Source organism: Sebastes fasciatus, chromosome 2 (assembly GCF_043250625.1).
Source record: "Sebastes fasciatus isolate fSebFas1 chromosome 2, fSebFas1.pri, whole genome shotgun sequence".
NCBI classification, from domain to species: Eukaryota; Metazoa; Chordata; class Actinopteri; order Perciformes; family Sebastidae; genus Sebastes; species Sebastes fasciatus.
This window is the reverse complement of record NC_133796.1, coordinates 39,607,445-39,632,735: the sequence shown is the minus strand read 5'-3', so window position 1 is coordinate 39,632,735 and position 25,291 is coordinate 39,607,445. Positions and strand designations below refer to the sequence as shown.

Below are 25,291 nucleotides of genomic sequence, written 5' to 3'. Positions count from 1 at the left end.
CATCCACATGGGGTATCGAGGAAGGTTGTTTTTGTTTTTATGCCTCTGCGCCGGCAACAGCTGTGGCCAGAGGATTATGCTTCGGGTTGTCCGTCCGTCCGTACCATTATATTGTACATGATAACTCAAGAACGCCTGGAGAGAATTTCTTCAAATTTGGCACAAACCTTCACTTGTACTCAAGGATATACTGATTAGACTTGGGTGGTCAAAGGTCAAGGTCATTGTGACCTCACATCCGTACCATTCTTGTGAATGCGATATCTCAGGAACGCCTTTGGCGAATTTGCTTTGGGAAAAGTCCAATCCCTGCAGCCATAGCTGTCTTGAACAAAAGGCCTCGCTGAGTAGACCTGAGTGTGTACTGATGTCTGTCATGTTGTTACTGTTGTGCTGTTGTATGTATTACTGTCTTACGTGCGCAGTGCTGTGGAGATGAATTTCCCCCTGGGGACAATAAAGTCTAAACGTCCACGTGCAGTCAAGGATGAACTAATTCGATTTTTAGGTCAAAGCACAAGGGTCACTGTGACCTCACAACATATGTTTTTGGCCATAACTTAGGAATTTGTATGCAAAATATGACAATTTCACACAAATGTCTAATAGGATAAAATGATAAAATGATGGCATTTTGGACAGACATGGATACAAACTGCAACTTGACTGGTTGGCGGAGATATACCCTCGGTAATTCTAGTTCATACTACCATTTGGAGTTCGAAACTTTAATCCAAATGTTTAATTGCCAACACACTCTCATCTCAACTCCTCACATACTACCGCTTTGTCACACCCCTTGGCATCACTTTATTTTCGTCATTAAGACCAATATAGTTACCCTTGGCGTCACTGTAGGATTAGGCATCAAAATCACTATAGTTAGGTTTAGGAAATAACTACATGGTTTGGCTTAAAACTACTACGTTTGTACAGTGAAAATGACTATGAATGTTGTGAACATGGGACACAAACAGCGGTCTCCTGGATGAAAGCCTTGTGTGTGTTGGACCCATTCACATCCCATCCGGCCCGCCCAGTGTGTGTCTTTTTGCTCTTTAAAACACACTCCTGTTACACTTTCTCTGAGCGTTTGCTGCTGGGTTTACATTGTAGTTAATGGAACACCCTTTGTGTTGCATACCGGCGCTAAGGGGTGCCTTGTGCGGTGGTATCGAGCGCTTATTGCCGTGACAAAGCTTTGGCACATGACACCCTGGGAATGAGAATGGGCTGGCCACACATGTAGTAGAGCTGGTCTGTCAAACTCAATTTCACTAAGAGCATCACATCGAGGGCCAAACAGAAAAAGTTTATTGACATGCTTTTATTTAATCAGCAAAATATGTTTTTGATTATATTGTTGCATGTCTCGTATAGCCCTCTCTCATACAATTTAGTCAACATAAAGCCCTAAAAAAAGTTGCATAGCATTTAGTCAAGCAAAACTAATGTATTCTGAATACAATTTTAAAAGAAAAATACCATACAGCCAACTCACAAAGACCTGTTTCATGGGCCTGAATATGACTAATCAATGGTTGTGTGGGACATTTAATAAAAAAATAAAAGTAAAAGCTCTGTACTTTACATGTTCCTTACAGCCTAGTCTTCTGGCATGTAATCAGCTACACATAAAACCCTAAAAATGAAAAAATAATCTTTGGAGTCAAGCAAAACTCACATGAAGCCTTCAGCATCAACTTTCATTTTTGGTGCCATTCTGTTAGCTAGCTTGCCGACAGTGGAGGCAGGCCCATGTGTTTGGTGTACGGCACACTGTCGGTAGCTACCAGCAAATTGAAATTAATCTGAATTTTGCCTTCAGGTCAGGTTTTTGATCCAGTACCTGCAGAGCTTCTATGGATGTGTGTGCCCTGTACTCTGTTTGCCTCTGATTTGGTTTCCACCTCATCTTCCTGTCTATCTATCAGGCTACATCGAAGCTGTGGTTATCCCTGCAGGAGCCAGGAGGATCAAAGTCGTGGAGGACAAACCCTCACATAGCTTTCTGGGTAATGATGCATGCGCTTTAAGGTCCTTGAGGATCACTTGATCACTGCTAACTTCCAGACACACTATCATGTTTCTTTGTGAACATTTGTCATGCACATGTATTGATATGATCTTGTGTTTTTATCTGTATCTTAATCTGGTTGGATGGAAAACATGGTGGCCTTTCTGGAAACACTTTGTAATTTATCCTAAAATATCCATTAAAAATCAGGTTTAGTCAGGTTTATTTTATATTTAACCCTAAAACCTATAGTGTAAACAGCTTCTGGTGAATTTAAGAAGGGTTTGAGCTTAACATTTGCTGGTTGGTCCACCATATATCTGGGCTGAACTGAAATAAACTAAACGTATCCTTGTTTTCAGACTTAAAGTGGTAGTAGTCAGTATATGTTTGGCATCATTGGGCAAAAATTCCATAATAACCTTTCAGCATATTGTAATTCAAGTGTTCTGAGAGAAAACTAGACTTCTGCACCTCCTCATGGCTCTGTTTTCAGACTTTAGAACATCTAGCCCGTGACGGGAGACTTTGACCAATCACAGGTCATTTCATTGAGAGAGCGTTTCTATTGGATGTGCTCCGGTCATGTGACCGGAACTTGGCGTTCCTTCAAGAGATTTCACAATGCGCGTCCCAAACTTTCTCATTTTACAGCTAAACCGTGCACTACAATATTATTCTGAAAACATCTGAGGAGAGAAATAGACATTAACGTAACATAATATTGATTCATATTTGATCAGCACTACCTAGTTTGGCTGGAGTTTGCGAGTGATTGAATGCCGGCTCTCATAGACAGCAGATGGACAGCAGACCTCAGATCAGCTCTGACTCCTTGTTTTCCTTCAGTCTGTGAAATCTTTCAGATACCGTTAGGAGCACCGGAGGTCACAGAGGCACATGTTTTTTTTTCAGGTTACCTGTTTCATGTACTACTGTCACGATATAGCGGCCGTTTTATAAAGATTTTAAACTTTTTTTATAAATTTTTGCTCCAATCTCGCCTACTTCAGCTTTAACAGTCTCATTGATAACATTTTCATGTAGATGAATAATAAAAAAAAAATACATTTACAAAGCTTATAGAAAGGTGCTGGATAAAAGTATCCAATATATATATATATATATATATATATATATATATATATATATATATATTATGATTGTGAATTCATCATTTAAAAAATGTTGACGGCTCCAAAATGAATGTATTGTTTATCTCTGTGGAAGATATCTGACGTTTGGTTTCCACTTCTAAAAAGGCTATTGAGCCAATAGTATGATGATGTTGGCATCGCACGGTATCTCTGTGTCGTCAGCGATAAAGTTGCCAGTTACTGTGGGGAAAAAAAATTATGGCTGTGTTTGACGATAAGCGTCCGGCTTCACTCCGGGTACCAATCCCGAGAGCTCGGCGATAAAACAAGGCTGCCTCTGCCATGCCTGGCCGTACTGACACTGATGTCAATCAGACTGCAGAATACATGAATATTTACCATGACAACTGACGTGAGCACAGATTAGCTGTCTTAGCTTAGTTTGAACAACAATAACCCATAAACAACAATATGGGTTATTGTTGATCACTCTGTCTGAAAGGGCAGAGCAGAAGCCTCTGGATGTTGCATTAAGCCAAAGTCATACTTTACGAGTACGCGAGGGTTTGCTAGGATTTAACTCTGATTCTTACTGGTGATCTCTAAGGACAAATATGGTTTAGACCAACTTTAGTCGTACAGAATGAAGTGCACTACTTTGGACATGTGGTGATGTAGTCAGTTGACTGGGCTTCAGAGAACCCACAATCCACTTTAAGGTATCTTTTAAAAGACTGGCCAGAGCTGTCCTTTCTGTGGTTGAGGGAGGGAACAGCTGAAGAAGCAAAATGCCCTGACCACTCCAGAATTACCTTTTTCTTTTGATTTAACCTGTCACTTTAGCATTTCATCAATTTAAAGGTCCCATGTTGTAAAAAGGGAGATTTTCATGGCTTTTATATTATAAAGCAGGTTTAAGTGCTGTATAAATACTGTTAAACTATCAAAACGCTCAATTTATGGAGAAACACACACAGCCCGTATTAAGAAATTGTGCGTTTGAAACAAGCTGTCAGGATTTCTGTCCATTTGTGATGTCACAGATATACAATATATAGATTATTACAGTTTTAAACGTAAACATTCTAAAAGGGTCCCAGTTTATATCCTGTTGCAGTGTATGTGAATGACATCAGCTGACAGGAAGTTAACATGGACCCAAGCTGTTGCCAGGCAACGCAATTCCGTTGAAATGCACTAAAACGGAGCATTTCAGACAGAGGGTGAATACAGGTATATTCAGGCAGACAGTATGAGGAAATAATGTTTTTTTTTTTAACATTACAGCATGTAAACATGTTCTAGTAGAAACACAAAATACAAATATGAACCTGAAAATGAGCACGATATGGGACCTTTAACACATACTGTATGACCCATCCATCCATCCATCCAAACAACAGTTTATCCATTAGCCCAGCACCTCCGTGCAGCATCTCTGCCTTTAGCACAGGCTGCCAGACATGGTTGATGAGCACAGGATTTGGTCTCTGTACGGGCACTGTGGTACCATGCCTGGCAAACTCTGAACAGTCTGATGTTAGTCAGGAAATAGTTCCAGCACATAACTCCCCCTTAAACTGTCATTTTTACATTTGTGTACCGATTAAATACATAAGATGCAACATGTTCATTGGTGAGGTTTAGAGGTGTTTTTAGGTGTCTTTATGCTAAGCTAGGCTAACCCCATCCTGACTCCAACTCTGTAAATAATAAACGGATATGAGAGTAAATAAGTAAGTAAATAAACGTGTTTCCCAAAATGTTGAACTATTAATTTAATCAAACCTGGAGCATAGAGGTGGCTGTGCGAGTATTGCTCTATAGTTAGAACATAATTATTATAATATTTATTATAGGATTGCTGTCATCATTTAGTAGACAATGAATACAATTAGGTAAATAAGTAAAAACATTTGATAAATTAACACCATATAGTTGCCACTGTCTGCCCTGTTGAATCTCCAGTGTAAACACTACAACTTTTCATGAACTGAAATTCCCAAAAATAATCATAAAATGTACTGTAAACACATTAGTGTCTGTTGGACAACCAGGTGACATCCATTTAGTAAGAATGGGTCACACATGGGCAGAACAAGTGTTCATTATCCCTCGTAAAACACGACGTTTGAAAGTGTTCCTTCTAAACCTTGTGTCTTCCTCACAGCTCTGAGAGACTCCAGTAAGAAGTCCATCAACAGTGACTGGAAGATCGAGCTTCCGGGAGAGTTTGACCTGGCCGGAACCACAGTGCGCTATGTCAGAAGGGGACTGTGGGAGAAGATGTCCGCCAGAGGACCCACTAAGACACCCCTACACCTGATGGTAAACATCACTTTCTCTGTTCTGAGTTTTATCACAATACACGTTGGATACAATGGCAGTACTGAGCAGAAAGTGAAACGCATCTATACTGTTTTTGTCATCAAGGAAAAGGAAAGGGCTGTCTGACGGCTGTTGAAAATATTCCTAATATAGGCTAAAATCTGTTTTTCTGATGTCCCCGTCCACAGCACTGTATTGCTTTGTTCCGTTGTCGGTATTCCTGGCTGTTTTCTCCAAGCTGGGGGCACGCCGACTGTCATCTACTGTACGTAATACACTTACTATGGATTAGTACCTCATACAACCCCACTTCAAAAAACCCAAGCTATGCCTTTGAGATTATTGAAGAACAAAGATTTGTAATAAACAAATTAGGACAGTGTAAAAATAAACAGTGCTCTCTGACGGACAAACTAGTGGAAACACTGTTTCTAAATGACAGCAAACAAATATCTGGCATTTCCTTATTGTGATTTCTTGTTACGTACCCGACATGTGTGTATGATATGCTGATGATGATATACTGTATCTGTGATGGGATAAAATTGGCAGATATAATTAGACAAGCTGATGTGTTTGTTGCTCTTTAGTTTTTATGGAGAATTTCAGTGTCAACACTGTTTCAGAGGCTGAACTGATTAGATTTTGATGGTCAAAGGTCAAGGTCACTGTGACCTCGCGTGCGTCCCATTCTCGTGAACGTGATATCTCAGGAACGCCTGGAGGGAATTTCTTCAAATTTGGCTCAAACATCATCGTAGTGGATGGCCCTGCTACCAAGCAGGACCACATCTTATCCCCTGCTGTGAAGCTGTGGTGGAAACACATGTCATCGCAGCTTGGCTTGGCACGGCGAGGACCAAACTGGGCTCATGGAAAAATGCTACTGTTGATTTACTGTTTAACTGGAAGCAACTACTGTGAACTTGGCTACGTTTGCTTACTATTATTCCACTGTTTACCCTTTGAAAATTAGTCCTGCAAATGAAGATAAAAGGCAGATAAACTGAGTGAAGGTTGGTAAGCTTTAGGCACAGCTTCACTTTTCCTTAAACCACTCTTCGTCGTGTCCCCAGGTGCTGCTCTTTCATGACCAGAGCTACGGGATCCACTATGAGTACACAGTTTCTCTGAACACAACTCAGGACAGGAGGAGTAAGGAGCAGAGGGAACCACAGTATCTCTACATCTGGACACACAGCAGCTGGCAGGACTGTACTGTCCAATGTGGAGGAGGTAACACACACAAACACACACACACAAACGTTAGGTTTAGGTTATGGCAGCCTGTGCGTTAGGTTACAGCAATGAAAATCTTTTTTTAAATGCTGGTTATGATCTCTTATCCCTGAGGGAAATTTGTTTGACAACAATCATGCAAACAACACCAAGACATTCATAAATGTAAGATCACTGAAGCCTTGTTACTACAAAAGTAAATACGTTCTTACTTGGTCAATACCTGTGTATTAGATGTTGGCCCATATTGTGTTACATCTTAATTTCAAAAGCTCTGTACAACACAGCGGGTAGCAGTACAGTAATTCTAATGGTACTTTCTTCAGTCTTAACTTTATGCCCCCTCTCACACAATGTTAGCCTCTGGAAATGTTCTGATGCCTGGGGTTGAGTAGGTGGTACTGTAGCATAAGCACAGGAGCAGTCAGGTTTGCATGCCTTTGGGTCCAAGTTTACTTCCTACCAACTGTTGACAACCAACATTGCAACAGCCATTTATAAAGGGAATGCTTCTGTTTGTCTAACCATGTTTATAGATAGTTTGTTATCGGTCTGATGAAGCAAACAGAGCCACATCATCTGCAAAGAGCAGAGACGCAATTCTGAGGGCACCAAATCGGACACTCTCCTCGCCCCGGCTGCGCCTTGAGATCCTGTCCATGAAATTCACAAACAGGATCGGGGACAAGGGACAAACCTGGCGGAGGCCATCACCCACTGGAAACGTGTTTGACTTTGTGCCGAGTATACGGACGCAGCTTTCACTTTGGTTATACAAGGACCAAATGGCTTGTAACAATGGCCTTAGTACCCCATATTCCCACAGTGCCCCCCGCAGGACTCTCAGTGGGGACACGGTTGGAAGCCTTTTCCAAGTCCACAAAACACATGTAGACTGGATGGGCAACTCCCATGACCGGTCCAACAGCCCTGCAAGGGTAAAGAGCTGGTCCACTGTTTTACGGCCAGGACGGAATCTGTATTGTTCCTCCTGGATCCAAGGTTCGACAGTCGGTCGGAGCCTCCTTTCCAGCACCCTAAAATCAACTTTCCCGGGAGCAGTGTGATACCCCGATAATTGGAACACACCCTCCATTTTAAAAAAGTTGAACCACCGTCTGCCATTCCACAGACACTGTCCCCGACCTCCATGCGACACCGAAGAGGCGTGTCAGCCGAGACAGTCCAACAATGTCCAGAGACTCCAAGAAGGTTGGGTACTCCGAGCTGCTGTTTGGTGCAAAAGCACAAACAACAGTCAAAGACTTCCTCCCGGCGAGTCGCAGTTGCATAGAGTCCAGCAGTCCCTCTCCAGGAGTTTGGTCCCAGAACCAGAGCTATGCGTGGAGGTGAGCCCAACTATATCTAGTTGATACTGTTCCACCTCCCGCACCAGCTCCGGTTCCTTTCCCACCAGAGAGATGATGTTCCACGTCCCACTCTGCCTTGGGTGGTCCTACCAGGAGCTAATTTGTGTGTTTGTGTGTGTGTGTGGGTGTGTGTATGCAGGTGAGAGGAGGACAGTGGTTTCCTGTATGAGGATAGCCAATAAAACCATGGAGGTAATAAACAACAGCTACTGTCAACCTGAGAACAGACCACAGCCCCAAGTAAAACCCTGCAACTCTCACCACTGCCAGTACCGGTGAGACAAACACACACACACACACACACACACACACACACACACACACACACACACACACACACACACACATACACACACACACACAGTGTTTTTGTAGCTGCTTGTTGCTTATTGACTTGTCAATTGAAAATAATTAAATTAGGAATATTTTTGGAAGATTAACACATTTACTTTTTTACCAATACACTTCGACAGTGGTTGAGGGTGAGCATGTCACTGTCAAACAGCCACTTTGCTAGATATGGATAAATGATACACTAATTTAACCATGTTAGGTTATATCTGGATCACAGGTTAAATTTGGGCACACATTGACAAAGCTCTGAAAAATGTCAGGCCTTGCATTGTCATTGTTTTGACTTCCATCCATCACCTTTTAGCTTCCCTACAGTTGCTCCCTTTCCGATCAGTTTTGAATTTTTATCAATTTTATTATAATTTATAAAGGACTCCTTCTTGCCAGTTTTGTAAGCCCATATGAGCCTGTATGAATCCATCACATCATGGTAGTAGGAATATTTTGGCTGTGAAGTTCTGAAGACTTGATTGAGATCCAGATCAGTGTCCTAGTTTACACTCCCCTTATTTACAGGCTTATGCCATAATCATTATGTGTCATTTAGTCGTGCCATGTGTAATTATTTTCAGAATAAGTGGCATGGCTTTTTTGATAACAACTGTTGTGCAAGTCAGTTTCAAAGAGTTAATCAGATTATGTTTTTCTTATTTTAGCTCTACATACATGTAAATCATTTCACTTTTTTTTTTAAAATGTGCTCTATAAAAGTTATTTTAAAAGTGCGCCCAAACCAAAACCTCGTCCACACTGGGAGGGTCAAGAGCGCGTGGCAGCTGCGTTACCTGTTGTTTTTTATTTCGGCGTCTGTGTTACCAGGTTAGAGCAGCCACACTGCCCTCGTGAGACTGCGTGTCAGCTGCATCTCTTCTAGAGAATAGAGGTCTCGCCTATTTTAGATGCGTGCTGCGCGGTTCACAGCAACAACAGACAGTGAAGGTGATTTATTGACTGAATATTGACATCATATCAGCAACATTACCACAGTTTCAATGTCTCTATCTGTAGAAAATGTTATGGAAATGAAAAACAGTAAAGACTTGTATTAAAATCAACACTTCCTGCTTTCCGAATTCCTTCATTTGTTAACACAAGGCTTTTATTCTGAAATATGTGCCGGACAGTGTTGTAGAACATGCAGTGACTTGCAGGGCTCCATGAATGAATATAGTACGGGGTTTTAATTGTAGATTATTACTATTATTTACAAATTACCACACATTTCTTAACCATTCTCTGTCTAAAATAAATATAAATGACATTTATCATGAAATGAAATGGCCATTATGAAAGGCAAACCCTATGTAGAAAGAAAGGGCTGACAGCAGCAGAAACGCAGCAGACATGCAGCTGAAACGCAGCTGGTGTGAACACCCGACGCGTGAATCAGGTGAATCACGTAACCCGGCACGCGACGCAGCCTCAACGCACTCCTGACGTTCCCAGTGTGGACGAAGCGAAAGCCAGTAAAATGTATAAAGCCATCTCCTTCTCTCTGTTTCAGACCTCCATCCAGAGTATAACATTCAGACCCAAAGCAGATGGACTGTAGGTTGTGAACTGTCTGTAAACACTTCCTGTTTTTCACAGGTGGGTGGCAGGAGAGTGGGGATCCTGCTCCAGCACATGTGGTAAAGGTTTTCAGCAGAGAGAGGTGGTTTGTATTTACCATCTAGAGAATGGCTCACTCATCCACACCAGGGACCTGTATTGCCAAGGAGGAAAACCTCCTGTTCTTCAGGGCTGTGAGGGCCGCCTCTGCCTCACTGTTTGGGAGGCTTCAGAGTGGTCCGAGGTATGTCACACACACACACACACACACACACACACACACACACACACACACACACACACACACACACACACACACACACACAGTGCTGATGTCATTGGAAAAAAAACATTGCAGGTCCTGTGTTTTGATTCCTACAGACGATCTTTGAAGTGAAGAGTGTATCCATGAATGCTCTTAAATTCTTGCACACATTTCTTAAGGCAGCACTTAAGAGAGAGTTCACACGCCCACCATTAAAAGCTTCTTTACATTTTTTCCATTATATTTTTCCAATGGGAATAGATCAGTGACAGAGATTTAACTTAAACTTAACTTTAACTTTTATTTTACCTTTCACGCTCAGTTTATATCCACAGCACTTCGAAAAAGAGCATCGGTGGTCATGATAACAGAATATATCAGAAGATGCAATTCAGTGAGCAACAACAATAACAACTTGAAAGTTGTAGTGTTTGGTTCCTCCTACAGGTTCCAGAGATTCTTAAGATGCTCTTAGTCCTTTATGAGTTGTTGGTAGTAGCTACTCTACGATCATTTCTACGAGTGTACGCTGCTTTTTGGGAAACACCCGTTCAGTTTGAGAATGTTTGTATGATGGATTTTTACGGTCATCTGAGCCTTAAGATGCGTTGGGGAAATGGGACCCGGATCACTTTTGACCATGTCAGTCATGTTTACTAGAAGTGGTAGATGTGTATTTACTCAGGAAATATGTTATGGCCATATCTGTTTATGATTGTTAAAGTAAAAACAAGGTTGCATATTTTTGTTTTCATGTTATGAGATTTTCATTTTACATCACTGACCAGCATTTGAGCATTAGCCACGCTTCTTCTTCTACAAATGTTATCCAACGTCTCTCAACTTTGGTGTTTAAAATATTCGAAACAGCTGGAAAAATTGTTCCTTTTTTGACATGCAATAACCGTTTTTCCCTGTAATTTTCTTTCCAAATTCCTCTGGGTGACAAATTCCTTTGCTGTTATGAACGCAGCAAGTGTTGTTTATTCATCTCAGCTTTTTAAAGTAGAAAATCGATCCGATACTAGTGTTTAATTAATAAGCTGTATGCCTCACTGTGTGGAAGTGACTGGGATCATTCTTTTATGTCAAAGGCAACATCAGGCTGGACTTAAACATTTCTTTTCTAACTTTGTAAAACAAAATATAAAATTACATAGATATGAATTATTATTAAAATAATACACCAACAACTTGGTCAAAAACCTTTAAAAATTAACATGAATTACAATTCAAGTGAAAACCTTTTAAATGCAGCAACAAATTGGTCAAAACTTGTACAGGAATTAAAATTCTAGTCCATAATGTGTATACTATATAAATATAGAACTGACTTGAATAGATTGGCCCCATTGTCCCCAGTACCCGATCCAGCTATTTGGGTCAGTATTGGCCTGATATCCAATCTGTTATCATTGCATCTCTACAACATAGCCCATGTTTATTGCAATAAAGTCCAAACTAGTAAAAGTAATTTTCAAAATATGTCAACCAGTGCCAAGATATGGCTCTTTTATGTGAGATCTAATGAACAGAGAGATAAGCTACATCAAACAGTCTGGTTAGCTTTTTCTTCCTGTTCCTTTACACTATTTTCTTTTCCACTCTTTACTACAAATTGCTGTTTCATCTCTTCCTCCAGTGTTCATCAGACTGTGGTAAAGGTGTTCGCAAACGGACGGTGTCGTGTACAAACCCTCGGGGCCTATGTGATCCTCTGTCCCAGCCCACTCAAGAGGAGCCCTGTGAGGACCATTCCAAATGTTATGAATGGAAGACTGGAGACTGGTCCAAGGTACGCCTATCTTCAAACCCCATGGTTCATATATTATGGTTAAGACCAGTGGAGGCTGCTCAATAGGCTATTTTTAAGAGGCAAGATGGAGACCAAAATATAAAAAAGAGTAATTGGTTCAAAATCAATCATTACCAAATCTCAGTATCGTTTATATATTTTTATCTCTTCTTTGGAAAAAATAATTTATTTAAATTTTAATTAAAATGCTTCAACAGCGACACCTGAAGGGCAGGCAAAAAAGTGGTGGTGGTGGTTGGGATAAGGGAGGACGGGCTGGTGCCGTCCTCCCTTGAGGCGGGACCTCTTCTATCAATTAAATGTATTAAATTTTTTTCATGCTTATAAGTAAAATGACGCTCCAAGGGAGGTCATCCTCCCTAAATCCCGCACTCCCTTGCTCAATTGTTTAAGCTACACAAAACCAGAAATGTAAAAATGACTTGCATGATTTACAGGTATTAGCGAATTCGAAATGAAAACCACCTGTGTCGACCACAACGGCACACTAAGAGTCACAGTATGAGAAGTGAGAACTGACACATTTTAATTGGCTGTTTCAGTGTTCGTCATCCTGCGGGAAGGGCCTGCAGTCGCGAGTGGTCCAGTGTATGCACAAAGTGACTGGTCGTCATGGTAACGACTGCCCGGTGACGCTGAGACCACCGACCTACCGATCCTGTCACCATGGTACCTGCAATGAGAAAACCAATGTGAACACCATCACCTCCCCCCGGCTAGGTGAGACATGACTCGGTTCTACAGTGAGGTGGGAAGGTTACAGCTACAGTCGGTCACTTTGAGCAAATAGGATTAAAAAAAAGTTAATTTTATAAAACAACAGTACATGAGACAGGTAATGTATAAAAAAACAAATGTTCCTCTGTGTCCTCATGTGCTCCTAATGGCATTTGCAAGATTTCATAGACTGGAGGAAAACAACCAATCAGAGGCAAGGAGTCTCTACAGCAGCTGTCATTCACTGCTCTCGAAGCTCATGGACTCCAATCAAATGTCAAACTAGGCAGCGCTGATCAAATATGAACCGAAATAGGGACTTCCGGTTATGGAGGCAAAGAGAACAGATGTGTGGTACCAACCTCCACTCACTAGCTCCCCAGAATTAGCCTTCTGACAATTCTGAACTGAAATAATTAGATTTCACCCTTATTACCGTGACTGAAAGCCGGATTATGTCGTCAAAAAGGAATGAAGGTACAACAAAGGAAGAGAAAAGCAGACAATAGCCCCTGTCCGATGTTAACGTTAGCCACGATGGCGACGGACTAACTGACAGGCCTCCACCATGGTTCTTATCTGAAATGTTGAATGGAATGTGGAGGATTGAGTCGGTGATTGAGGGGCGTTTGACTCAACTTTCTGAAACGATGGAGAAAATTGTCAGAGACAACGAAGCCATCGGTCACCGAGTTGAGTGCATCAAGGTGAAACAACGTGAGTCTGATGACTCCTTAACCGCCATGCAGCACCAGTTGGACAACTACAAAAAAGCTACAGAGAGCGAACAGAGAGAACTGAAGGAACGACCGGACGACCAAGAAAATAGGGCCCACAGACAAAATCTGAGACTGGTTGGCTTTCCAGAGGGAGTCGATGGGAAGAATGCAGTGGCATTCATACAGGAATGACTACCCAAGATGCTTGATTTAGAAGGGGAAACTTTTGCAGCGGAACGTGCCCAGCAGACGGCACCAGACCATGTGCCATTGTGATCCGGCTTCTCCGTGGGAAAGTTTGCTCCGGCTAGTGGGCGGTGCTTGGTATTTCCTCAACTGATCTCAACTTTCTCATTTTACAGCTAAACAGTACACTACAAGATGATTCTGAAAACATCTGAGGAGAGAAATAGGCATTAACGTAACAGAATATTGGTTCATATTTGATCAGCGCTGCCTAGTTTGACAGTGTACTCCGAGTTCAATTGTGCTTGGTGATTGACAGCTGCCCAGAGACTCGGCTGTGATTGTTTTTTTTCACAGATTATCTGTCTCATGCACTACTGACAGACTGTAGCTTTAAGGGAATACTTCACCCCCAAGATGGCCATCGGTATTTCCATTACTCACTTTGTTACATTGAATACTTGAAGAAAACCTTTTCTCACATGCCTCCACGGTGAACAGACAATCCAAAAATGCAGTAAATCTTTGATGAATTGAAGTAAATGGAGGCCAGGTTTAACAACAGCAAAACTATATCAAAACATCCGTTTACAAACTCCTGCACAATTTGTGCAGCATAAATCAAGTCCCGTTTATCCATTCGTATGCTCAGTACGTCCCAAACACATGCATTTACACTAAAATCGTACTATTTAAAGATCTCCTGCCACTACCGTCTCGTCTCCACTCACGGCTCACTCGGACCCACAGCATGTCTGTAGTTTTGCCGTTAAACCTGGAACCCATTTACTTCAATTCCCCAAGGATTTATTCTGTTTTCGGATTCTCCGTTCACCGTGGAGGCACGCAAAAAACACAAAAGTTTTCTTCAACAATTCAAGGTAACACGGCGTGAGTGATTGATATACAAATGGTCATTTTTGTGGGTATTTCTTTAAAGTTGCCTTGTTCATTCGCAAGAGTACAGATCATAACTGAAGATCTCTGACCAAACACACTAAGCTAAGAAATTATCATTTTGCTACAGCTATCATGAGGTTTATAAGGTGAGCTTTGAATGTTACAGAATGAACAGTAACAAAAATAAAGAAGAGTAAAAACATATATTCTAAATAGAAATATGTGCTGTGACTTATAAAAACAGTAAGATATTGCACATTTTCTTACGTGTATTGGCTCTATATACAAGTAATAAATAAATAAGGGAATGAATATGTACAAAGGGGGCGGCTGTGGCTCAGAGGTAGAGCAGGTTGTCCACCAATCGGAACGTCGGCAGTTCGAGCCTCGGCTTCTCCGGTCACATGTCAAAGTGTCCTTGAGCAAGATACTGAACCCCAAACTGCTCCGGAAGGCCGATCCATCGGTGTGTGAATGAGTATTTAGATTAGATCCTGATGGGCAGGTTGGCTCCTTGCATGGCTGCTCTACCTCTGACCCACAGCCGCCCCATCAAAAACATCTGTATGGAGTTCTCCACATACACATACAAAAGGTGCAGTGGAAACGTGAAAAACATCTGTGCAATGTAGCTGCAACTGAAAATATTATAGTGCTGACGGTCAGTGTAGTGAGTCGGTGTCAGTGTTTGACAGTGTTCTTTAATGTCACATGCACGTCGCTACACTGCCATCTGTCTCTCGGCTGACAAACAGCAACTGCCTAAATCAGCCCTGCAGCATCTATCTACAGCAGACTGAGTCTAGGATGAACCATGTTTCAGGGGCATCCTAGAAACAGGTTAGTGATATAAGGTTGTTTTGGTCAGTTAACAAACAGTTAATGTTAACTGTAAATGAAAATATAATGCTAAACACAAACAAACCCACGTTAATTATCTACTTGAGTATTATTTTATCTTTGTAAGGTGTCCTTTGGTGTAAAATGTACTATTATTATTATTACCTCTGCCAAAGACAAGAGCCTGAGAAGGAGGTTATGTTTTCACCGGCGTTGGTTTGTTGGTGTGTTGGTTTGTCTGTCTGTCTGTTAGCAGGATTACTCCAAAAGTTTGCAATGAATTTGAATGAAATTTTTCTGGAGGGGTGGAATGTAGCACAACGAACAATCCATTCGATTTCGGTGGCATCACGATCCGGATTCAGGATTTTTTTTAAGAATTCCGATCAGCCAGAACATTAAAGGTCCCATATTGTAAAAAGTGAGATTTTCACGTATTTTATATCATTAAGCAGGTTTAAGTGCTGTATAAATACTGTGAAAGTATCGAAACACTCAATCCACAGAAAAATACCCAAAGCCCGTATTCAGAAACTGAGCTTTTAAAACAAGCTGTCAGGATTTCTGTCCATTTGTGATGTCACAAATCTACAATATTTAGACCATTTCACAGTTTTAAACCTAAACATTCTAAATGTGTACCAGTTTAGTCTTCCTGCTACAGTGTATGTGAATTACATCAGCTGACAGGAAGTAAACATGGACCCAAGCTGTTGCCTAGCAACGCAATTCCGTTGAAATGCACTAAAACAGAGCGTTTCAGGCAGAGAGTAAATACAGGTTTATTCAGGCAAACTATATGAGAAACATAAAGGTGAACATTACCTCATGTAAACATGTTCTACTAGAAACATAAAATACAAGTATGAACCTGAAAATGAGCATGATACGGGACCTTTAAAACCACAGGGTATAACACATGCGCAGTGTACTGATGACGCGTAGTTATTATTATTAAAGTGGGGAAGTGTTTGCAATGGTACAGACGGATATACCGGCTAAAACAATTAACAAACATGGTTAGAGCTTTGTAAGGTGCACACGTGTTGTCATCCACTCTGTCACACAGTGGCAAGCCGCTAGTAGTGGTCTAGTATTTAGTTGTTTAGAGGAAATTGTGATGCAGCACATTGACTTTCTGCCCCCTCCCCTCCACCCCCAGCTGCTCTGACCTACAAATGCATGGGGGACCAGTGGACGGTGTACTGCCGTGTGATCCGAGAGAAGAACCTTTGTAACGACATGAGGTGGTACCAGCGCTGCTGTGAAACCTGCAGGGACTTTTATGCCAAGAAAATACTGCACAAGAGCTAATGACCAAATGACCACCTACTTTTTCTTCACATAACACCCCCTTTTGGTAAATGTGTTAATATTGTTGAAATGTAGAGAAAAAAAGAAAGAAGGAAAACAATTTATATTATTGATGGAACTTTTTGTATTTAAAAAAAGAGTACAGGTAAATGTACATTTTAAATGGGCTCATACGCTTTCTAGATTCGATGAAGACTATACACCAACGAAAAAGAGTCTTTAATAGGCCAATCCAGATTGGCGTAATTGCACAGAATGATTAAAAATAAGTGCTTGATTTTGAAGTAGACTGTGACAGGTCTATCAGATGAGATTATGAGTTAGCCAGAGCCTCTCTTAATTGTGCTCTCCTCTGTAACATTTACTCTGTTGTACTGTATTATAGCGAATTGGTGCAATTTCAAATAACTAATTATACTCAAGTATTAATGAAGTATACTGTGCTGTGTAAGTATTGATCCGGAGACATGGTATAAAATGCTGTTGGATTACAGTGAATCGCCCTAGCTAATAGTAGGAGACTCACTGATCCACAGGTCTGTTTGGAGGGCTATGGATAGTTCATGTAGCAAAACATGGTGCAAGCATAAACACACAACCTATAGGGATGATGTTTTTCAAACGTTTCTAGAATAAAGCAATGTTGTTGCTATCAACGGCATTGCCCTGTAATAATTATCTTTAAATGTAGGGATGCACCGATACCACTGTTTTCAGACCGAGTACAAGTACAAGTACTTACATTTGGGTACTCGCCGGTACCGAGTACTGATACGAGTACTTCTCTGTGCCAAAAGACCCTCGTTAACAGCCAGCTGGAGGGTGTGAGCGACACGCGACAGGCTGGGGAGTCCCGCATACGAGGCGGTGTGCCGCCACCGGCTCTAGGTCGGCTTGGAAAGGCTCGGGACGAAGGTGCTTCCCGGGGCCGTGGCCAAAGTGTCACGCGTCGTGCACGCTGCTGTAAAGTGGTATCGGTGCCGTTTTGTGAGTACGAGTACATGACCACAGTATCGGACCCGATACCCGATACTTGTATCGGTGCATCCCTATTTAAATGTTTGAACATTGAATACTTGATATCAGCACTAAACATCTGTCACCAGCAACTGCTGTTCAAAATGATCATCACCCTCATATCACATAGTCGTGGAGCTCACATGCAGATCTGTGTGTGTGTAACAAAAAGGCCTCAGTCTTGATTGAATGGTGCTATCTTATGACCTGTTTCACTATTGTGGAATTCATCTTATTGTCAGTGGTGGTCCTTTTGTCTGTTATCAGTTATCTCTTTTAGTATGTTCTAGGTTTATTTAATAACATTTGCCTTTTATTGAGTCTTTTTTTTTTGCCAATGAAGGGCAACTGTCCTCAATTATTCCTGTACTGTACTTTTCTTTTAAGTTGCACATGCAGTATGTTTGGTACATGGACTGCCACTACATGTATTTTATGGTGCTGATACAGTATGTTTGGTACATGGACTGCCACTACATGTATTTTATGGTGCTGATTTGGAAGTGAGTAAATAATCTGTGTCGTCACACTATATTTGAACTGTCATTCACTTTGTGTCCAATATTCATCACACACCATTCTGAGCAAGAACCCGAATGGTTGGATCAAATTCTGTTGTTACATAATAAATGATGTGATTTTACATAACCTGTATGAGCCATTATTAACATATGTGAATATTTACCATTAAACTAGAATGCAGACTGCTCTCTTCCTCTTCCTGTCCTCACAGCACACGGCCATACACTGTAGTATACAAACAATGAAATGCATGTTGAGGACGCTGGTATGAACAGGTCTGGTTATTAGCAAATAAAAAAAAATAAAAAGATTTACAGCAATAAAATATATTAATAAAATGATCTATAGATATTAATGATAACGGGGCATCAAAATTATGTAGTAGCTCAAAAAAGGGCATTCAAATTGATATTAAAAGCAATTAGAAATGATCAAAATAATGATTAATTATATTGAATAATATGACAATTGATATTGATATGATAATTTATGTTAAATCAACTCGTGGGGCACAGTATTGACTGCACCTTACACAGAACGCCATTCTCAAGAGTGTCTTTATTTCTCGCTCTTATAGTGTAATGCAATGTAAACAGTACATCTAAATGTTAGCTGTATCAGTACAGACTTTTTTTAAAAGGGTAACATCTAAAAAAAAGTCCCCTTACACTTACCATAGTCTAGTTTCTAAACAAAATGTGTCTTTTCTGTAATATTAAATGAATAATATAACACTGCCTTTCTGTAGTATTAAATGAGCAAAATATCACTGACTTTCTGTAGTATTAAATCAACAAAATATCACTGCCTTCTGTAATATTAGTAATAAGTTGAGTAAACAAGCTCAACTTAACTAACACTCAATTAGTCTTTCTGGTTTCATAGCATGTCAACGGGCTCACATGTCACTATCTCACTGTCTCTGGGTAGGTGAGTTGTCTGGGTCACTTCAAGTGATAGCTGTGGAGCTGGATGGGTCATGCTCTGCACTTGTTTGCACTCTCAGTCCATCAGTGGTGCCGATCCCCATTCCTTCAAGACCAGTGTGTGGCACCTTCAGTATAGGGGACAGCAATTCCTTTGCAGAGCCTTGCCGTACTCAGTAAGCACCTCGTAGGATCTCGGTGTTACCTTAGGAATAAGTCCCCATTTTCCATCACATCTGACGGGTACCACGTCTTCTTGCCCCAGCAGACATAAAGGTTTGGCGGTCCTACTGTAAACTGGGCTTTGTCTGTTTTGCTTTATAGAGTGTCCATCCGTCCTCTGAAGCAAGTGTTCTGCTGAGGGCAGCCAGGTTCTCAGCTCTCTGTTCACCAACAGTTCAGCTGGAGACTGTCTTTTAGATGTAGTTGTTTTTTAGTGTTGCCCGTAGGGGTCAGTAGAGCGCTATAAATGACATGGACTCTCTATACAAGCCCTATAGTCTTTCACTTGTTCTTAGACATAAGATAGGCCGTCTATCCTCCTCAACTAGGACAAACAGTGCACTAAAGGAGAGTCCTTCTCCTGAAAGAGTGGCTCTGAACACATCTTTTGATGGGATTGGTTGGTTGTTAAACACTTCAAGTTCCTTTTCTAAGTGTGTACAGTGTAATGTAATGTCAACAGTGCCATCTGTATGCTGGCAGTATCAGTACAGGCACCATCCTTAATTCATTTAAGTTAATGTGGTCTCATAGAAATAGTATACTAAAGTATAAATTTGGAACTCTGATTAGGAATTCAATTAATAACGACAACCAAAAACTATTATATCTATAGCTAGTCAAAGTTGAAGGATTTTGTAGTCCTTGACATGGTGAAGGTTAGCAGCATTCAGACAACATTAACCCTCATCCTACCTACTGGGGTCCCCACAGACTTCAGAGGTCGACTTTATGTCATATCTCACAGGTGCTTTATTCTATCATTCCAATTTTTCATGACTGTCAATCAATCTGTTGTTTTAATTAGTTAGTTAGTTTATAAATACGCTTTCTTGACTTTTCATGACAAGTCAGCAAACAACATCAGCTGATGAAGGCCATGACACACATCTGGAAGATCTAGAAATCTAGTATGTGGACCTTGAGTTAGTTTAGTTTTTTGTCTATTATGACATACTTTTTTTCAACATACTATACTATGATTTTACGATGAAATATTCTCAGGTATCCCAGATGAAACACAATATGGCAACATAAAGACACAGATCCATTAACAGTGAGAACAATACATTTTTATTACAGTAACATTACAGTAACACCTGCTCCCACAATGTACCCTGAACCTGAAACTATTTACAGACTTGTACAGTGTGCTGCAGCTCACATTTCCTGTGCTGAAGGTAGATCCAATGCAGTGGATGGAGAAACAATAACACAAAAAGTGTCTCTGTGCTTACAGCTGAGCTGGGTACAGCATATGTCTTCATCAGACAGTAGATGGATATTGTTTAGATTTACAATCTAAACCAGAACCATTTCAAACTGACATCCTGAACAATAGAGTGCTACAGGAATGAGTCCTAAAAAACGGAAAATGAGTTAGTCTTTTAGCTCTTCCTGTTCCCTCATATCAAAGTCAATGGGTTTTTAAATGGGTTTTTAGTTAGATGCCTGAAATAAGGTCTGTGGTTAACACAAGTTAAAGTGGCAGTAGGCAGTATATTTTTGGCATCATTGGGCAAAAATTCCATAATAACCTTTCAGCATATTGTAATTCAAGTGTTCTGAGAGAGAACTAGACTTCTGCTCCTCCTCATGGCTCTGTTTTCAGGCTTTAGAAAATCTAGCCGTGACGGGAGACTTTGACCAATCACAGATCATTTCATTGAGAGAGCGTTCCTATTGGCTGTGCTCCGGTCATGTGACCGGAACTTGGCGTTCCTTCAACAGATTTTACAATGGCGGCCGCGTCACAAACTTTCTCATTTTACAGCTAAACCGTGCACTACAAGATGATTCTGAGAACATCTGAGGAGAGAAATAGGCATTAATGTAACAGAATATTGATTCATATTTGATCAGCGCTGCCTAGTTTGACCGTTTCGTCGGAGTTCGCAAGTGATTGACAGCCGGCTCTCATAGACAGCAGCTGGACAGCAGACCTCAGATCAGCTCTTACTGCTTGTTTTCCTCCGGTCTGTGAAATCTTGCAGATGCCGTTAGGAGCACAGGAGGACAGAGAGGCACATGATTTTTTCAGGTTACCTGTTTCATGTACTACTGTCACAATTTAGCGACCGTTTTATATAAATAACTTTTTTTTAATAATATTTGCTCCAATCTCGCCTACTTCAGCTTTAAGAGATTTTAGTGTTCTATCATAACATTTTATAGCTTTTTAAAAAAGGCAGTTGCTAACAAGCGGCTAAATGAGACCACTAAACGCCATCACGCCGACACGTCCGCCTTTACAGCCTCGTTGTGTATACTCGCTATCGTACGACCGCAGTGTTTGTTTATAGCCTAACGTTAGCTTTTTACCTCTGGCGATTGCATTCACACTTCAAAAATCATAAATGTGGTGTTCATTTGTTGAGATTATTTTACGGAACAGAACAAAAATGTGTTTGCCACAGAGCTTATTTTCTGCAATAATCCAAAACCCAATTGAGCAATCCCATTGGCTTTTTGTCGAGGGGAACCCATGTGATTCTAACTTCTGGGTTGGCCTATAAAAATATGTCATCCCTGTACCACTCTACGACCTTCTAGTCATTGACTAAAAAGTAAACACTGGGAGGTCAGGCGGTCAGTCAAAGGTATCTGTCGGGAGTGGATCCATTTCATTTCACAGCCTTTTAACATCAGCTACCCCAACCGGTTCCATGGCACATTAATCCGCCCCTACAGGAACTATACTGGGGTGTATTGCACTATTAAGGTCTTGCAATGACGTTGCCATCAGGGCCCATTTTGTGCGTATGCAACGGTTATATAAATAAGATCCCAGGTGTTTACAAGCCTAAAAATCAACCTTATTACCACATCGGACAATTCTGAAAATCACTGTAGCCTAAATTGCTTTTTTTTTCTGTTCAGCATAATCACACTTAAATTAGGATTAGTGTGTGAAATGGACCCTAAATTATTCTGCTTCGTTCATATATGAAGTTATGATAGTAACTTTGTGAGAAGCCGATCTTTCCTGACCACACCTTCTTTACCAAGTGCAAATACCATTGTCTGCAGTAAACTTCGGACAATATGAAAGTCATCATTTGTAACTGTGACTACTGATAAACCTGAAAATCTTATGTAAAACTACCTACCTATATTTTATGTAAAACTACCTACCTATAGTCACTATTCATGCATTTACATGCTAGCAGCACTTGAATACCATGTTATCTGCCCGCCCGTATGGCAGCTGTTAAAAAGGCTGTGACGTTAACTGCAGGACCTCAGCGCTGTGTAACTACGTACTGAGACTGAGAGAGGCTCTAATCTGTCAGCAAATACTACTTGGTGCCTCATATTGGCCACAAGAGATGCAGTTTTATCAGCAGCCTGGTTGTATCCTGTCACTCAGTGATCATTCTGGAAGCTGCAGTTAGCGGTGGTGGTGTTGTGTTGGACTGCTTTATTCATTCATGCATTTATGTTGTTAATACAGATTATGATCGAATAAGAACAAATTATACAAACATTTAAAGAGAGACTAAAGTTTTAGTCGCCATAATTGATTAATACTTGAAATGATGCTGTAAAACACAGAAACGTGTAATCAAAATCGATCACATTACGATGCAATGCTAAGGATCTATCGAGTCAGAATGTATGTTCTGTGTGTTGCTGTTCAATTATTGTTCCATACATCATCTGCTGTGTAGAGAAATGCACAAAAACCCAGTTTCCATACTACAAAAGAGAGCTATAGGAATTATTGCAAAATCGGATCAAGTATGGGCAGATATGTGTTACTAGAAACTGAATATGAATCATTTATATTTGAATTTCAATTGCTCAACTTGAATAATTGCATTGAAAAAATAAATCTGAATAGCATGATTTGAAATTGAATTTATTAGTTTGGAACTGGATTCCAATAAACTTGAAACTGAAGGTAATATTGTGAAACTGAATTCAGTTCAGCTCTGACAACTGTATTTGATCCTCACTGAAAATCCAACTCTCTATACTTCCACATTCAGTTTATCACAATTCAAATTCACTTCTTGTAATTCAATTTCACTTTACGGAGACACACATCCGGTCGTCGAGGAAGAGCAATCGAGTGCAGATTCACAGAACTCCGGTCCGTGTAGCTACGTTTTGATAGTTTTGTTTATTGGATTAAATCCTAAATCCAAAGTGGCAGAGAGGAAGGTCCGTCTGCTTGGAAAATAGCGATATGAGGCACTGAATTTGATGAATTATCAGACCACAAGAATCAGAATTGCTTGTCAACAGCGACACCTGTGGCCCTTAAGTCAACGAAAGCCAGCGTCGGGCTCGCGCTCGCTCTACATAGACATGAACGAGCATCGTTCAAAACAGTGAGGCGACACACGTCAGCTAAAAGCACAATATCACTCTATATTTCAGCTGCTTGGCAGTAATGTTAGCTGACCAGACGAAGGTCTCTCCATGAATCAATGCTGATCCTAGTGTTGGCTTTTCCTGCCTCAGCCTCCGGGGCTGAAGCAGGAAAAGAAACGTTATTGTCTCCGACCGGGTGCTGGTGTCTCCCTCCGGGTGCAGGAGGGAGACAGACACCGGCGCGACACCGGCGCGACACCGGCGCGACACCGGCGCGACACCGGCGCGAGCGTGCACTTATGCGAGCGCGCGCATGGGACACCGACCCGGTAGATTTATACGTGTAAGAAGTTACAAACAGTCCTTTTAACTGAAGGTCTGTCTCTGGAGCTGCCGTCGCGGCCAAGTAGTCTCCAGCGATGGGGAGTGAGGTAGACAGAGGGACCATGTTGTTCTTCAGCTCGCTAATTCTTGTCTCATTTGTGGTACGATATTAAATCAGTGCCTCATATCGCTATTATGATTCTACGTTGAGGCTAAACAAAGGGTTGCCAGGCTATCAAATGGGCACGGTAATGGGTGAGCTAGTTGGGCAACAGAAGTGTTTGTACTTTAAGGCATTTAAGGAGACTGCAGCTGTGAACGGATGGACAAACCTGCTCTGATTGGGATTTCTTTCTGAATAGTTAGTGCTAGTGTGGGAAGCTGGCACAATGATTAGTCCTGTAACGTCACTAGTCTACAGTAATGCAGAACCCCAAGTATTCACCGAGGGGACATTCCGTCAGAAATCAATCACTTTCTGATCTCACCCATTTCCATTTGGACACATTTCGTCCTACATGTTAACCTCTATGAGAGTGTGAGGACGTGGTTTGATTAAACATAACGACCAACCATTCAGGACTCATTCAGCAACAGGCAGAACATACTGTCTAAGTCCAAATGAGATGAACAGAGCATCATCAGCTCTTGACCAGAGGCTTCAAAATACATTTTTAAAAACTTCTTATTTTGAAGCCACACTTTCATGTGACTTTGCACTACACATATTTTCTGACTTGGGCTTCCTTGTCATTTCATTTTAATTTTCTGTTTTCCATTCATGTGATGATAAACAATTGGAAAAAATGAGGCAATACTTGATGTGAAACAGAAAATCATAGCCTCAATTGCATATTTTAACCTTTTTTGTTAGCTTTCCGATCTGTGTCTTTAAGAGGCGTGGTCGTCCATTACGGGTCAACGTTGAGGGCCCCTGTCTCCTGAATTGTTGGCCATTCTGGTTAATCAGAAAACATTCTAACACTCTCTCATATAGGTTAACATCTTGGAAAAAATGTGTTCAAATCAAAAGAGGTGAGGTCAGAATATCATTGATTTGGGACAGAATGCCCCTGAGAAAACGTTTACAAAGAAAAGAACAAAGCCACTATTTCAGGAAGAGGAGCAGGTGTATGTGCTGCTGGCTGGTTATAATTCAGATTTAAGGAGGAGATGGCTACAACATTCAAGTTACTTCTCAAGTCATTCCTTTTCCAAGTGAATAGGCCAATACATTCAGTTCGGCT

General features: G+C 41.0%; 1 protein-coding gene across 3 annotated transcripts in view; it reads left to right on the top strand.

Annotated features, from left to right (window-relative positions):
* adamts17 (ADAM metallopeptidase with thrombospondin type 1 motif, 17) overlaps positions 1 to 18,378 on the top strand; it is a 98,853-nt gene extending 80,475 nt beyond the window's left edge. For all 3 annotated transcript variants that reach the window (XM_074623643.1, XM_074623650.1, XM_074623659.1), the window contains 8 exons: positions 1,935 to 2,015; positions 5,285 to 5,442; positions 6,519 to 6,678; positions 8,191 to 8,326; positions 9,996 to 10,200; positions 11,864 to 12,016; positions 12,580 to 12,757; positions 16,562 to 18,378. In XM_074623643.1, the coding sequence (XP_074479744.1) occupies positions 1,935 to 2,015; positions 5,285 to 5,442; positions 6,519 to 6,678; positions 8,191 to 8,326; positions 9,996 to 10,200; positions 11,864 to 12,016; positions 12,580 to 12,757; positions 16,562 to 16,713 (1,223 nt within the window). In that variant the 3' untranslated portion in view covers positions 16,714 to 18,378. The remainder of the gene's footprint in view (positions 1 to 1,934; positions 2,016 to 5,284; positions 5,443 to 6,518; positions 6,679 to 8,190; positions 8,327 to 9,995; positions 10,201 to 11,863; positions 12,017 to 12,579; positions 12,758 to 16,561) is intronic.
* Positions 18,379 to 25,291: the final 6,913 nt, after the last annotated feature.